Source organism: Neopelma chrysocephalum, unplaced genomic scaffold, assembly GCF_003984885.1.
Source record: "Neopelma chrysocephalum unplaced genomic scaffold, ASM398488v2 Primary Assembly neopelma1_81, whole genome shotgun sequence".
In the NCBI taxonomy this organism is placed as follows: Eukaryota; Metazoa; Chordata; class Aves; order Passeriformes; family Pipridae; genus Neopelma; species Neopelma chrysocephalum.
The window spans coordinates 1,597,387-1,611,090 of record NW_020897743.1 but is presented as its reverse complement, the minus strand read 5'-3'; the positions used below and the strand labels follow the sequence as shown (position 1 = coordinate 1,611,090).

Here is a 13,704-nt window from a genome sequence, read left to right as displayed (position 1 = left end):
TTTCTGTGCTTGGGTTATGTTTCATTTGGACTTATGATGCCCAAGCAATTACATGGGGGCTGTGGAAACTGGCATTGGTGTCTCAGGGAAGATGCTGACAGGTGTTGACTGTTCTTGCAGAAAAAACCCAAACAGAGCAGGTGTTCAGAGGTACCTCAGGAATCTCCTGGACTCCATGGGGCTCCATCACTACTACAGGTGTGTGTGTACAGACATACAAATATATATACACACCTAGTGTGTGTATGTATGTAGTTCGTGTATACATAGTATATATAGTATATATACACTCTATAAAGTATCTCTTCAGTGTATACTACATACACTCTCTCTATAGTATAGTGTATCCATAGTACTCATTTCTGTAGTTTGCCTATTTTCACTGCCTTGTAAAGGGGATGGAGGCATCCTCTTCTGATCCCACAGCTCTAATCCCAGATCTCCTGGTGCTAAAATGAGGGTTGGAAATGCACTATTAGCCTGTCACTCCTGTTTGTTTTGCAGATCTGCCCATAACAGTGACTGCAGTGACTTCCAAGAGTGGTGTGGAATATCCAGAGAGGAATTATACAACTCAGGGTAAGCGAGAGCAAAACCAAGCTGAAAAGAAGATTAGAGACCCAAAACAGATGCTCTGTAGTCAGTGACCTCAGCATCAAAATTTGTGTTCTGCCTTTCGGCTGGCTGCAAATTGTATTAAGGGCTGTTCCCAAGGGATCCAGATGATTCATGTTGACTCTTTGAAAGACTCTGAATGTTTTTATGGGGGAATGAAAGAAAAAAACGCTCATAGGTGGGGCACACAGAGTTGTTCCTGTGTTCCTGAGCAGCTGATCTGTTTTTATCTTTGAGTGTCCAAGCTGGAATAGCAGAAAAGCCTCAGTGTGCACCTCAAGCAGATCTCCTGCACGTTCACCAGTTTTGCAGCGTTGTGACAGGTTTAAACGCTTTCCAGGGGCAACTGAGCAGCACCCTTGAAAGGAAAGCTGAGCCCCTTTGTTTCACGGTGTGCAGTGCAATAATTCTGCCCTGCTCTCACCCCTGGTGCCTCAGCGTCAGGAGATGGACGCTGTGTGTCCGACCATGGTCCCCTGGCGAGGGTACACACAGGGCTGGCTCACACATGGCACAGCCCAGAGCCACGGCAGGCAGGGGCTGTGGGGCCGGGGCCGTGCAGGGACACGGCCCCGTGTGCCAGGCAGGGACACGGCCCCGTGTGCCAGGCAGGGACACGGCCCCGTGTGCCAGGCAGGGACACGGCCCCGTGTGCCAGGCAGGGACACAGCCCCGTGTGCCAGGCAGGGACACGGCCCCGTGTGCCAGGCAGGGCTGGCTGCTGCCGTCCTCAGGGACAGGGTCCATGTTACCTAACTGCTGCTGCTGTCACTCAGGAGGGCTCCTCTGCCTGAAAGTCCTCTGCTGTGTTGCTTTAGATTTCCAGAGGACTGGCCTGTCCCTGTACCTGGTCGTTCTGATTGCTGTGGTGTGCGGTGCTGTGGTTTTCCTTGTCATCTTTCTTATCATTTGCATCAGAAAGCCCAAAGATGGTGAGTAGAATGTTCTGGAAAACCCATATGTTTTGTGCATGTCCAGCATGGTTTTACCTTTGAGGGGTTTTGGGGGGCTAGGGCTGTGCTCACAGCCACCAGCTGCAGCTCTGGCATCTGCATCGTACAGACAGTGGATGACAACACAAGTGGATTGACATAGGTGGTGGAAGATCCAAAGAGGCAGAGAAGTCCCCACATTCAGGAGGGTTTGCCAGGCACTGGCTGCAGGGCTCAGGGCAGCCCTGGTGCTCCTGAGTGGTTTCCCCCATCCCAGCCTGGCTCTGGGGCAGCTCAGTCGTGCCCCAGGGCCCCCCCCGCGGTGCACGGCTGCTCTGCCACAGTGACTGGGGGTGGCTGTTTCTCGCTGCTCCTCACAGACATCCCACAGCTCAGACTTGCTTGCTCAGCCAAGCTCATCATTCCAAACCTTTAAAGTCTCTGGCAATGGGTTTGCCCCAACCCACTGCTTGGAAATACCTTTGGCACCAGCTGCTCTTCAATAATTCCTGTAGTTGGTATCCAGAGGAAAGAGGTCACTGTTCATTCTTTCTATTCCAGATTAATTTGTTTCCTCTCTGGCCTTCAGACACAGGATGTATTCACTGAATGGTTCTGTCTCTCCTGCACTCACCAGAAATGCCCCCAGCCAAATGTTCCTTGGAGGCCCCTCCTCAGCAGCTGTGTTTGGCTGTGTGCAGAGAGCACACGGGGGCTTTGGGGTTTTAGAGCCCACAGACCTAATTTTCTCCTTGTCCTTTTTTTTCTTTAATGACTTTTCTATTACTCCATGCTACCAATTAATAATTGTCAAATATTCCTTTTGCTTTTTTTTCTTATTTTTACCTCTTTTTTTTTTTTAAGGAATAAGAATAACCTCTTTCAAAACTGTCCTTTACTGAACTTCTAATGAACAGGGAAACTGGGGGGAACTGGGAACTTCTAGTTTCTAAACTTGACTTTACCTTTGACCTTGGGCTAGTTATTTTGACCCAGTTGTGCAACAGTGGGATATGGGTTGTTTTCATTGTCTTGGACTGATTCCTGAGAATTAGAGTCATCACCCACCTGACATGACCTCCAAAGTTGTTATTTTTATTCTGTCTTAGGAGGTCATTTTCTTATATCAAGAAGATAAATGTAGAAATTCTTTTTTAAGAATGTGAATGCAAATTATTGACACAAATTTGATTATTCTTTTCCAGCTCAAGTCTATGACGTAAAACTGTGAGTATAACTCTTTATCTGACACACTGATGAATCCTGGGGGGGGTGTATCAGAGCAGAAATAAAAAGCACTGCTATTAGCTGATAGAATGAAAAGCCCCTGAAGCAGCCAGGGTGAAGAGGTTCCATTCACATAGGATGGCCTGCAGGCTTTCCACAGCAACATAGAATGCAGGAAGAAAGATCTTTTTGTATATTTTTCTTGCAAAGAGCAGTTGTCTGGTTATGGCATTCCAAGAAATAGTGGTAACCCTTGCATTGCTTACACACCTTTTGCTGCCTCTCTCTGGAAACTCTCTCTGGGTTGGAAGCAATGCTGCTACAGTGCCCAAGGTCCTCCTGCCACCTGAAAGCAAAGGACAAAATTCTCTCCTTCAGAATACTGCCATAATCCAATGGCTCAGGTTTACATGGGTTTGAGTCAGACCACGTTATTGCTCAAAATCCTGATGGCTTGGGAGATGCTTTGTCTACTACTCTGGCTGCTATTCTTTTTTCATATTGCATTTTTGATTTCAGCCATAACTCGAGAGCAGCAGCTTCTTCAAGGCATGAAAGCACAGGGCACTATGAGGAACCCATCTCCTTCACTGAAAACAACTATGTGATGGAGCCCATGGAAAACAAAGGCGCTGAAGTAAATAAGAATGTGTCTGACTGTGTTGGAAACCCCCAGGAACATGAGTATGAAGTAGGGGACACTTCCTGAGAGCCAACAGTGCTCTGCAGGTACCAGTCCTGAAGAGCACCTTCACCCAGGCAAAATTTATCTTTCTTTTACCTTTGCCTCTGAAAGCAAGGACAAGGACAAGCAGTGGTTGCTCTTCCTTCACAATCCCTGCAGTGAAAATATACACCTCTTCAGGAACTTCAGTTACAGACTGCTGTATAGAACTTCTGATTTTGCTTTCCTTGGTTCCCTTTCATCAGGTCTGTCCAAGAAACCCTTTGAAAGCTGGGGAATCCAGGTCCCAGGCTGGGAGCACTGTGCTAAACTTACTGCTTTATATGGCCAAAAGGACCAGCATTCCCAGTCTTCATGTGGTGGGAGCAGAGCCAGCACCAAGGGCTGCTCATCATCCCCATCCCTGTGGGTGAGCAGGGCAGGATGCAGCTGGCCTGGGAATTGATGGTTCTCCTGCCCACACGATGCTGCACAGGTGGTAGAATGTCCTTTTCATGCAAGAGAGCCCTTAGAGAAACACTGAAAGGCAGATTAAAGCCAGGAGAAAACCACGAACCTGCCACACCAGGAGCAGCAGCGCAAGAAGTTGGAACTCTCCTGGTCAGCCTCTGTGCTGCCCTCTATCTCCCTCCACAGCACAGAAGTACAGACACACTGGCCATAGCTCTGGGCAGTTCTGATACTACAACCAAGTACATTCTTTCTGAGCTCACCTTCTCTGGTCTCTCCTTAAATGCATGTTTGATATTTGAAAGAAATTAGATACTTTTCCGTAAGTTTGGGATCAGATTGTTTACACATGCCTCACATATTTTGATGTGTGTAATTCTGCACAATCAGCTCATCTTTAAATGCCAGCAAGCACTCACAGCTCCTCAGTAGATACTCAGGAAGCACTTTTCCCCCACATTAAAGGGCCTGAAGGGTAAGTTATGAATAATTTCTACTGCCCTGAGTAAATCTATAATGTAGTTACTGCAGTTCTGGAAGAACCTTTTTATAATGAACAGGGTGATCTTGTGCCCTGTTAAAAGTCATATGGACACATGTAAAACAGGAGTAATGTGAGGGGAACATTGGTGACAGAGGCACAGGATGAGTGGGGCCCCAGATGTGCTGCTCACACTTGGGACCTGCACCTGCAGGTCTCTGTGAGCATTGGTTGAAAACTCACCAGCATTCCAAGAGAGTGTGAGGTGCTAATGTAAAGGCATTCCAGACAAAAACCAGGATTGTAATACTGTCAAACCCACCATGGAATGCTGCCACCTTATGTATGCATATTGGTTTCATCTTGGAGCGGCTTAGCAGAGCAAGAAAAGTTACTGAAAAAGATTATAAAGGTTAATTATTAGCACAAAACCACAGCTGTGCAAATGCAGTCTTTTGGTCAGCTTGGAAAAAAGAGAAAAAGGAATAAATGAGCAAAGTGTGCTCGTGGTGACCAGTGCCGAGAAGGTGAAGGGGATGTTTGGCTACAACTTCTCTGAAAGGGATGCAGAAATTAGTACAAATTGTTTGGTAGCACTTTTAAAAGGCAAGGAAAAATATTTCTTGTATGCAACACAGAAATAAGTGTGGAGTACGGTGCTGCTCGCTCTGGGCTGAGAGACCCAGAGGTCCAATGGAAAATTAGAGGAAGGAATGATATAAAAGTTCATCAAAATGCACTCACTGCCACAAACACTTTCCAGGCACTTATCAGTGACCTTACACTTTCTCCCTGCATTTCTTGCACCACAAGTTTTATTTCTCTTTGTTAAGAATGTACTTAAAAATCAAGTGCTGGGAAACCTTGACTTCCAAACAGAAAAAGAGGAACATACAGCCACTGGTGCCATGGAGAAAACTGCCAGCATGTATTGCAGCTTACTGCAGATATGGAGAAGCAAATGCAAATCATTAAACTTCAGGACTGCAAAGTTTGCAGATTTTGTTAAACTTGTCTTTGTTTTGCCTATAAAGGTGGTGGGAGAGGGGTTGGTGTGTGTGTGAGCATCTGTATGTGTCCAGGAATGACGCTCCCAGGAGTGTGGAGGTCCCTCTGCAGAGGAACTCCAGATAATCTGCTGGAGTTTGGGCTGTGTTCTCCGTGTTGTGTCATGTGAGGTTTGTAGCCTGTAGTCAGCCACAGTTCAAGGAATGGGAGAGTTGCTGATAAGTCCAGTGTAAGGTTCTGAGCTAATGAAATGGAATGTTTGAGGTGTAAAAGCAAATTAATTCTGTTATGGAGAGTGTAAAAAGCCTGAGGCAGTCTCCTCAGCAGGAGGTGAGTAGGAGAAGAAAACTGTTGCAATAGTATTGCAAGATACAGAATTTTCAGGAAAGGGTTTTCCAGAAAACAGCAAAAAAATCACACCTGGGTCAGCATTAATGTGATGGTAAATCAACAGTGTTGAAAGTCTCTGGTAAATTGTCTGGTTTTTCTTTAACTGGAGATGAGGCTGTAGGCTTTGGAGCCCTGCAGTAATATTTTCTTTCTTTTAAAAAAGGTTTTTAAAATAGGTGTGAGTGTGTGTTTGTGCACGTGTTAGGTCGGAGGAGGTGGGAAGGGTATGTAGCTGGTGCTAGAGCACAGCACACCCATCTGAGCTCAACCTGACTGCAGGGACAGTCCCCCAAGCAGGGACACGGCTGTGGGCACCTGAAATGACCTGCAGTGTTCTTTGTCTGAGGTGTCATGAGATGGCCAGAGCTCCAACCTGAGGAGAAGGGAGCACTGAGGTAAGGTAGAGGTGTGGAGACAAAGGACTTTCCCCTGAGGGACAGGGTGGTCACACTGTGGTCTGCACACACGGGGCACTCTCACCACTGACACTCCATGGGTGATGGCTGTCAGGAGTCCCACAGCTTGCCACAAAATCACTCCATTCCAGCTGCACTGCAAAGCCATGGGCACCAATGTAGATAAACAGCAGCGTTATCCTGGCTGGAGAGCCAGCACCAGGAGCTGGTGATGTTAAATACAGCTGTTGTGGGGCAAACTCATGAAACTGGAAAGAAATCCATGAAATATGGTCTCCATGTGTTTTGTGTCTGCGTACACTGTGGGACAGTTGGACAAGGTCCTGATCCTGATTTGGCCTGGGGTGTCCCTGGGCATCACTTCAACAGCCAGAGGATGAGCTGAGGTCACAGCAGATCGTCCCAGACCAGCACTGGTGTTTACCAAACCTAGAGCTCAACCGTGGAGCCCCAGGAGGAGAAGCTGGACAGCCTGCAAGGAGCCAGCATCACTATAGTGATGAGACTATCGAGAGAACCAGCAGCTGGTACATGTGGCAACTGCAGGTAAAGGCACATCTGAACTGCTCTGACAGCTGTGTGTGTGCAGCCCACCCGTGGCACCAGGTAGGAAATGAGTACTCAAAGGACATCATATATGTGGGTCCCTTTCTGGTGTCAGGAGGCGTTTACAAGGATTTGGCCAAGCTAATGGGTAACCCAGAACTGATGTCACTGACCTCGGAATTCCTGGGAAGGGAAGGGAATTTTTTCAGATGGAGTACTTGCACATCATGTTTCTGTCACGCAGGCCTTGAGGGGAAATGCTCATTTACACTAATTTCTGTTCCTTTAGGTGGAACAAGGTTATGTTTTCATGACTGACTGTCCAACTGCCTGGTGTGTGTGAGAGCTGTGGGCTGAATGGCTGGGGGTGCTCACACAATCAGCCTCTGTAGGACATCCAAAAAGTACTTAGTAAACCACAGTCTGTTGAGTCAGATCTGTGATTTGGCTATGACTGGACCAAACAAGAGTGTTTCAAGTAAAAATTTCTTCTTTTTTTGAGTGCATGTGGTTCAAAAAGAGCACTTTCAGATCTTTCTTTTTTAGTTACCTACTTTTGGTGATTTGCTCAAAGCCAGGTACTGAATTTCATCACCAGAAAAATGGTAGCAAACTTCTCTAGCTTCTGGCAGACTTTGTCAGAACTTGAGGGTAAAATGCAGGCTCAGCAGAGCTGGTCCCTATGAGCAGGGTCTGAGGGCCCATCTGTGCTCAAGTTTGGGGACACAAGGACTTTCCTGTGTCACCTCTAATTAGCCTGAGATGGAGTAGCAAAAATTACAGAACAAAGAGTGCCTGAACTGTGATACTTGAAGAAATGATGCTTGGAAGAGTGTCCTGAACTCCTGTGTGTTGGGAGTAAGGTGGATGCCTGGGGGACAGGGTGTCTTACCCGTGGCACTGCGTGGGAGAGAGCAGCATGCTCAACCCAGAAAAGAGACACAGGAGGAAAATACTGCATTTCAATAAACCGGGTAGCTGGCCATAATGTCTGAGACATTGAAGGCTTTTTCTTCATATGTTCAGATTCAAAACTATAAGGAGTCCCTCCAGTAAAGAAGAAATGGGCTGACTGTGTGACTCAGGGGGCAGACTGGCAGCTACGCCTCTGTCCAGGGAGAGAAAGATGTCATGTACATCATATTTGAGGAACTGCAGTACTTCATGTCTATTTTAGTTAAATAGTCTTTTTTTTTTTATCCTGTATAATTACAGCCTCAGGAAGTCTTGCATGTCCGGTTCAGAAAGTAGCCCTATCAGCAGTTTTAGCTTGGGTTTTCAGCTTGTTCCAGGGCATGTTCCCCAAAATCTAGCTTCTTTTAAAGTCTTTTGTGTAGGAGACTGCTTCTCTGTCATAGCCAGGGTGTGGAAAAGGTTTGTTTTAAATCATCTCTATGAAAATGGATTCATATTCCCTCTTTGACTGACATAGCTTGAATTTTAACAAGTGCTTTTTTGTTTGCTTGTTTGCTTTTAGGCAGGATCAAGCATCACTAAAGGCTCCTCGGGGGCAGCGTGGGCAGACAGATAGAAGCTATGTGTGCTGGTACCACACTGGTAGTTGCAGCAGAGATGTCAAGAAAAGTCAGCAAAAATCAAGTTTCAATGTCTTACATAGACTTGCTCTGCAAGAACAGGTGCTGCTGCCTCTGTCTTCTTCCTCGACCGGATGGCAGCAAGTGGTGACTCTCAGCCTGGAGCTTTGGATGAATTTGTTGCACCAGGTCTTGCCACACCACATTCAGCTTTTTGCTCCAGGTGGCCTCTGCTCACCCCAGGCAAGTTCCACTGCAGGAATCAGCAGGGCTCAGCCCCGGTCACCGGGCACGTGCCCCCTGGGTGGGCAATGCCTCCACCTGGGACTGAAACGAGATCCGTACAGCTCTCATCAGCTTACTGACTTTGGGAAAATGAAGATAAACTCCAGCTCCCATTGCCCCAACAGAGAGGGAACAAGCCATCACTGACAGACAGCAGCACTTCCAGGGATGGGTCCGAGCTCAGATGCAAGGTAAACGCTTCAGCCCCAGCAAACAGGTATCTGTTGTGATGGGACAAGGCTGTGGCAAAACCACCCCATTTACCTTTCCCTCCCAGCTCTTTGTCCTTCAGACACATTTGCCTCCTGCTCAAAGATACTGTTCTCCTGGTGCAGTTGTCAGAACCTTATGCAAAATCATGGCTATTGAATAAAATTCCAAAAGTTGCTCTAATGACTGATTAAACACCTATAACAGAATTCACTAGGTCGGTAGATCTGCTTTTATACATGATTCTTATCAACTGTAAGTCCTTCTCCTTTTGGTAGTAATTAGCAAGCCAAGATTAATCCTGTGCATCACACCTATTGGCAAATCTTGGAAGTACTTTTAAAGGTACCCTACAGAGCACATTCAGAATGGCCCCTGGATTAAAGTTCCTCGGCCGCCAGTCATAAGTCATCTCCTTGGCAAACATGACGTGAGCCTGCAGAGCATGAAACATGATGACTTTTGCCCACAAACTGGACTTTTGTAGTAGAAATATGTGCTTAGGTAGTCTGTGATATTCAACATGACCTGGCAATGGGCACTTGCAGCCCAGAAAGCCAACTGTGACCTGGGCTGCATCAAGAGAAGTGGATGCGGACAAGGAATGGGACTGGAGAGATCCATACAGCCTTCCTCCTTCCATTACCCTTCACCTAACTCAGCAGTGAAATGGACTCGTGATGTTTCAGAAAGAGGATCCTAGATGACAAAGGACAGAAGAAAGGGAAGTGTTCTTCACTCGCAGTCTGGTCCCAGGAGGGTGGGGGTCTCTCAGGGAAAGGAAGACAGACCTGCAGTTCTGAGACAATGGGAGAAGTTGGGCGGATAATGGTGTTTGTGATGACTTTCATCAGCTGCAATGGTGAGTAAATATTTCTATGGATAAGAACAAAAATCAGAGTACTAAGAGGGTAGGGAAAGTCTTTTGAATTATATTGTCTTAATTTTTTTAAACTGACAAGTGTGGAAAGTCTTTAGTTTATTGTATTACCAATAGAGTCTGAGAATTCACAAGGTTCTCCTTTGGTATTGGATACAACGAGGTGCTTTTAAAAGTGGAGCAAATGGGACAGTATTGGGCAGGTCAGCTCCCCAGCCCCAAGGCAAGAACAGGACACAATAGTTTGAGACTCTTGGAGAGGACCCTCTCTGGTGTGCCAGCTTTCAAAACAGTCCTGGTGAAGCTGGAATATGCATTCTACTAGAACTTAATAACCCATCCCCATCATTATGCTTGCATGGCCCCAGGAAGAAGAGGAGCCATAATTGTGAGACCAGGTGCAGGCACAGGAGATTCCCCTTGGTCTCTCCTATCTGCTGACTCCCTGGTTGCATCAGGAGAGCTTAGATAGCAGCCTTGGCTTCAGTTCCTAAGCTTATGGCTGTATACATCCTCTCTCAGGGCACATATGACACTGGCAGCAGCAGAGGAAGGCTCTGGGAAACAGAGAAAGGTGCTTTAACAAGTTGTATACAGAAGCACAGGATTGTTCCTGACATTTAGAAAAATGGGTTGAAGTACATTCCTCATTTCAACATAAAAAACCAGCTTTGCAGAGTTCTGGGATCTGCCTCACGAGCGACTTGTGTGAACATAACCAGTGCCTTTTTGGGGAGGTGAAAGATGAGAGGGATGAGGGGCATGGGGAGAGGTGAGCCAAGTCCAACAAAATTCAGTTGATTTGCTACTTATAAGAGGCACTTCCCAGAGGAGCCGTGGGATCCATGGGCAGACAGCTGGAAAGATTGCAAGAATGAGCAGAGAAAATCTGCCCCCTCTTCTCCTGTACTTACCTGAGTGCTTGGCAGGGTGCTGATCCTGTCAAGAAGTTTTCCAAGCTAAAGCAAAAAGATTGGCTTCAGTCCACCATTCCCATTCCAGGCCCAGTACTGCAGGGAATATCCCTAAATGCTCCTGCCTGCAAGGAGCCCCTCTGTACCGAGAAGGAATTGAGAACTGGTGAGTGTCCAGAGAGAGACACAATAAAAACAGCCATGAGGTCAAGGCAGCCGCTCAGTTCCCTCTGCTTGACTCTGTGGGCTGGCTCAGTGGCTGTTGTGTCCAGCACATCTGAGACACAGACACAGGCTGGCTTGCACCGCCGGTGAGTCCCATCCGTCCTGAGGACATTCCCCTCTTCTGCATTCTGATTTCTTCCCTTCCACTGTTTTTCCCTTCAGCCCTCCTGGATCTGTCTGGTGTCCAACAGGTCAAGGGCACATGGATGGGATCCACCACTTTACCATGTACCTACGTGCCTTCAGAAGGTTTCACAGAGCAAGCACTCAGCTGGAGTGTGGAGCGGGACTCTAGGACCTCCACCATCTTCCGGAGGGATGATTCTGGTGACCACATCTTGCTGTCTAACTTCCGAGATCGAGTCAGTGTCCCAAAGCACAGCCCAGGGAATGCCTCACTCCTAATTGAGAACCTTGAAATGTCTGACAGTGGACACTACACCTGTCAAGTCATCTGGAGGTCTACAAATAACAGCTTGATAACAAGGGAGGTGACCACTATAGTTAAAATTGTCAAAGGTAAATCCCACGACAAACCCCTGCTCTTGTGGAGTCAGTTAATCCAAGAGCAGGTAGGAGAAGCAGTGTTGGTGGGAATAGTCTTTCACACCACACTGTCTACCCCATCCAGGCTGAGGGTTGAGGCATCCACCTCCCTTGATGTGTTAGTTATCACTTCTCCACTCATGGAGGTGTAGGGATGGACTGGGGAAGGGGGTCAGTTAGTGTACAGCTCAATCTGGATCTACTGATGAGCCACTTGAACCAGTGGTGCTTGAAATAACATCCAAATCTGATTTGGGTTCTCTGCAGGTAACCAGCCACTGTCTTTTTGGTTCTTATAGCAAGTGGGTGATGTGTGAGCCAAGTTTGCCTTCTCCCCTTCCCAAGCATCCTTTGTGTGTGCTAGAAATAACTGTCTTTCTGCAAGGGGGGTTACCCCCCAACAGAGCAGGACTTTGTGATAGGGCTGCAGGAACAGTGGCACAGCTGGTATAACCTGGTTTAAGGTACAGGTGACTTGAGCTCAGCCTACGCAGGGAGGTGATGCGAGAACCACTTCACCCTGAGAAGGCACTGATGGTCAGAGCGAGAACTACCGTGGTGGAGGGACCTTCCCCAGCACAGACAGGGCAGCGTGACCTGGGCCTCTCTGCTTTGTCTTCCAGTGGCAGCCACCAAGCCCGTCATCAGGGCTGGCGAGCTGGGGCTGACGGTCCCGGCTGGAGCCAGCACCAGCCTGACGTGCGAGGCCAGCGGGTCCCCCCCCATCAGCTACCGCTGGTTCCGGAGCATCCCGGGAGGGAAAGTCCTGCTCCAGAGCAGCGGGGCCCAGCTGGCCTGGGACAGCCTGCGGCCCTCCGACAGCGGGACGTATTTCTGTGAGGCAGCAAACAGGGTTGGGGCCGGAGTGGCCCAGCAGAGCGACGCCGTGCAGCTGACAGTGACAGGTGAGTGCCCAGAGCCACAGTGCAGGACAGAACATCTGGGGCCCTTCAGAGTGCAAAGGAACAGCCCTACTTCCCTGCCCTGAAAGAAGGAAGTGCCAAACACCTTTAGTACTCCTCGTCACTGGCTCCAGCTTGAGCCCTTCTTTATTTCCTGTATTTGATTTCCTCCTCCTCTTGGAGGAACTGCTCTTTCCTCATGCAAAAGAGGCTTTGTATTTCAAGCACTTACTGATTCCTCTGTGGGTTTTTTGAAGTTCTCACTGCCTCTCTAATGCTGCCCACTGCAGTTCAGCAAATTTAGACAAGGAGTCAGGAGGAACAAGTGAGTGGGAATTCAGTGGGGGAACAAACTAAACTGGCCTTTGCCGGACAGGCAGAAGTGCTGCGCTTCACACACACCCTGATCTGACTCGTCAGAGTCAGACCCCGCTCTCCCAGTGTCCAGGGCAGCTCCCAATGGGATTGTGATGCATCCACCATTCTCCGTTAGCAGATCTGCTCCCAACAATGCTGGTCTCCAGGATGGATACTGCTCCAGAAGGGCCTGTCATGGACACAGGTGAGTGGAGTCTTGTGCTGGAAAACACCAGATCTGCACAGACAAGAGTGGGCTGACAAACACCATCTCAGACCAGCTCCAAATCTGGCTGCTGTGCTTATGGCAGATTGAGCTGAAGGGAACAAACCCCTGCCATGCCAAACCCCGGGCACCATCCAGGCAGAAGATGCCCTTCTGGCTCCCACCTACAGGCCTGTTGAGGGGCTTTTGCTGCCTGGAGTTTGCTTGTGTTACCATCCAGAGATGCCCCATCCCAGGACGTATCAAAGACAGGTTGGACGGGGCTTGAAGCAACCTGGTCTAGTGGAAGGTGTTCCTGCCCACGGTTAGTGGTGGACGCAGGTGGGCTTTAAGATCCCTTCCAACCCAAACCCCCCTGGGATTCTGTGACTCCACTGGGAAGTGACTGAACCCCAAAGTGGCCTGGGCCCCACCTTCGGCACCGCCGCAGATTTCTTTCGGGTTTAAAGCCCGTCCGAAGCAGTCCCGGGCACTGCCCGCCCCCGGCGCTGCGGCGGGGGCTCGGCCCGTGTCCCCCCGGCCGCGGTCACAGCGTTCTCCCCCCGCAGGTGCCCCCCCGGCCCCGCTGCTCTACGGGCCCGTGGCCGCGCTGGCCGGAGCCGCGCTGGGCGCGCTCGGGGCGGCGGCGGCGCTGCGATGGAGGCGGCGGCGCAGGAAGGAGGGTGAGCGGCGGGAACACACCGGGCACGGCCAGGCGGGGCGGCCCCGGACCGAGGGGACGGGGGGTGGGGACAGCCCCGGACCGAGGGGACGGACGGGCGGGCAGTAGGGACAGCCCCGCCCCGAGGGGACAGCCCCGGCCCGAGGGGATGGACGGACGGGCGGTGGGGACGGACGGACGGGCGGTGGGGACAGCTCCGGCCCGAAGGGACGG

General features: G+C 49.3%; 2 protein-coding genes across 6 annotated transcripts in view; both read left to right on the top strand.

Annotated features, from left to right (window-relative positions):
• Positions 1-5,372, top strand: part of LOC113971047 (V-set and immunoglobulin domain-containing protein 4-like) — a 9,140-nt gene extending 3,768 nt beyond the window's left edge. Inside the window, exons 5-9 of one of the 2 annotated variants that reach the window (XM_027690574.1) lie at positions 121-198; positions 505-579; positions 1,434-1,547; positions 2,753-2,774; positions 3,294-5,372. In XM_027690574.1, the coding sequence (XP_027546375.1) occupies positions 121-198; positions 505-579; positions 1,434-1,547; positions 2,753-2,774; positions 3,294-3,483 (479 nt within the window). In that variant the 3' untranslated portion in view covers positions 3,484-5,372. The remainder of the gene's footprint in view (positions 1-120; positions 199-504; positions 580-1,433; positions 1,548-2,752; positions 2,775-3,293) is intronic. The other variant, XM_027690573.1, reaches the window with a different exon arrangement.
• Positions 5,373-9,377: 4,005 nt separating this feature from the next.
• LOC113971100 (V-set and immunoglobulin domain-containing protein 4-like) overlaps positions 9,378-13,704 on the top strand; it is a 7,390-nt gene continuing 3,063 nt past the window's right edge. For 3 of the 4 annotated variants that reach the window (XM_027690663.1, XM_027690662.1, XM_027690660.1), the window contains exons 1-5: positions 9,378-9,642; positions 10,962-11,318; positions 11,969-12,250; positions 12,741-12,809; positions 13,379-13,492. In XM_027690663.1, the coding sequence (XP_027546464.1) occupies positions 9,588-9,642; positions 10,962-11,318; positions 11,969-12,250; positions 12,741-12,809; positions 13,379-13,492 (877 nt within the window). In that variant the 5' untranslated portion in view covers positions 9,378-9,587. The remainder of the gene's footprint in view (positions 9,643-10,961; positions 11,319-11,968; positions 12,251-12,740; positions 12,810-13,378; positions 13,493-13,704) is intronic. The other variant, XM_027690661.1, reaches the window with a different exon arrangement.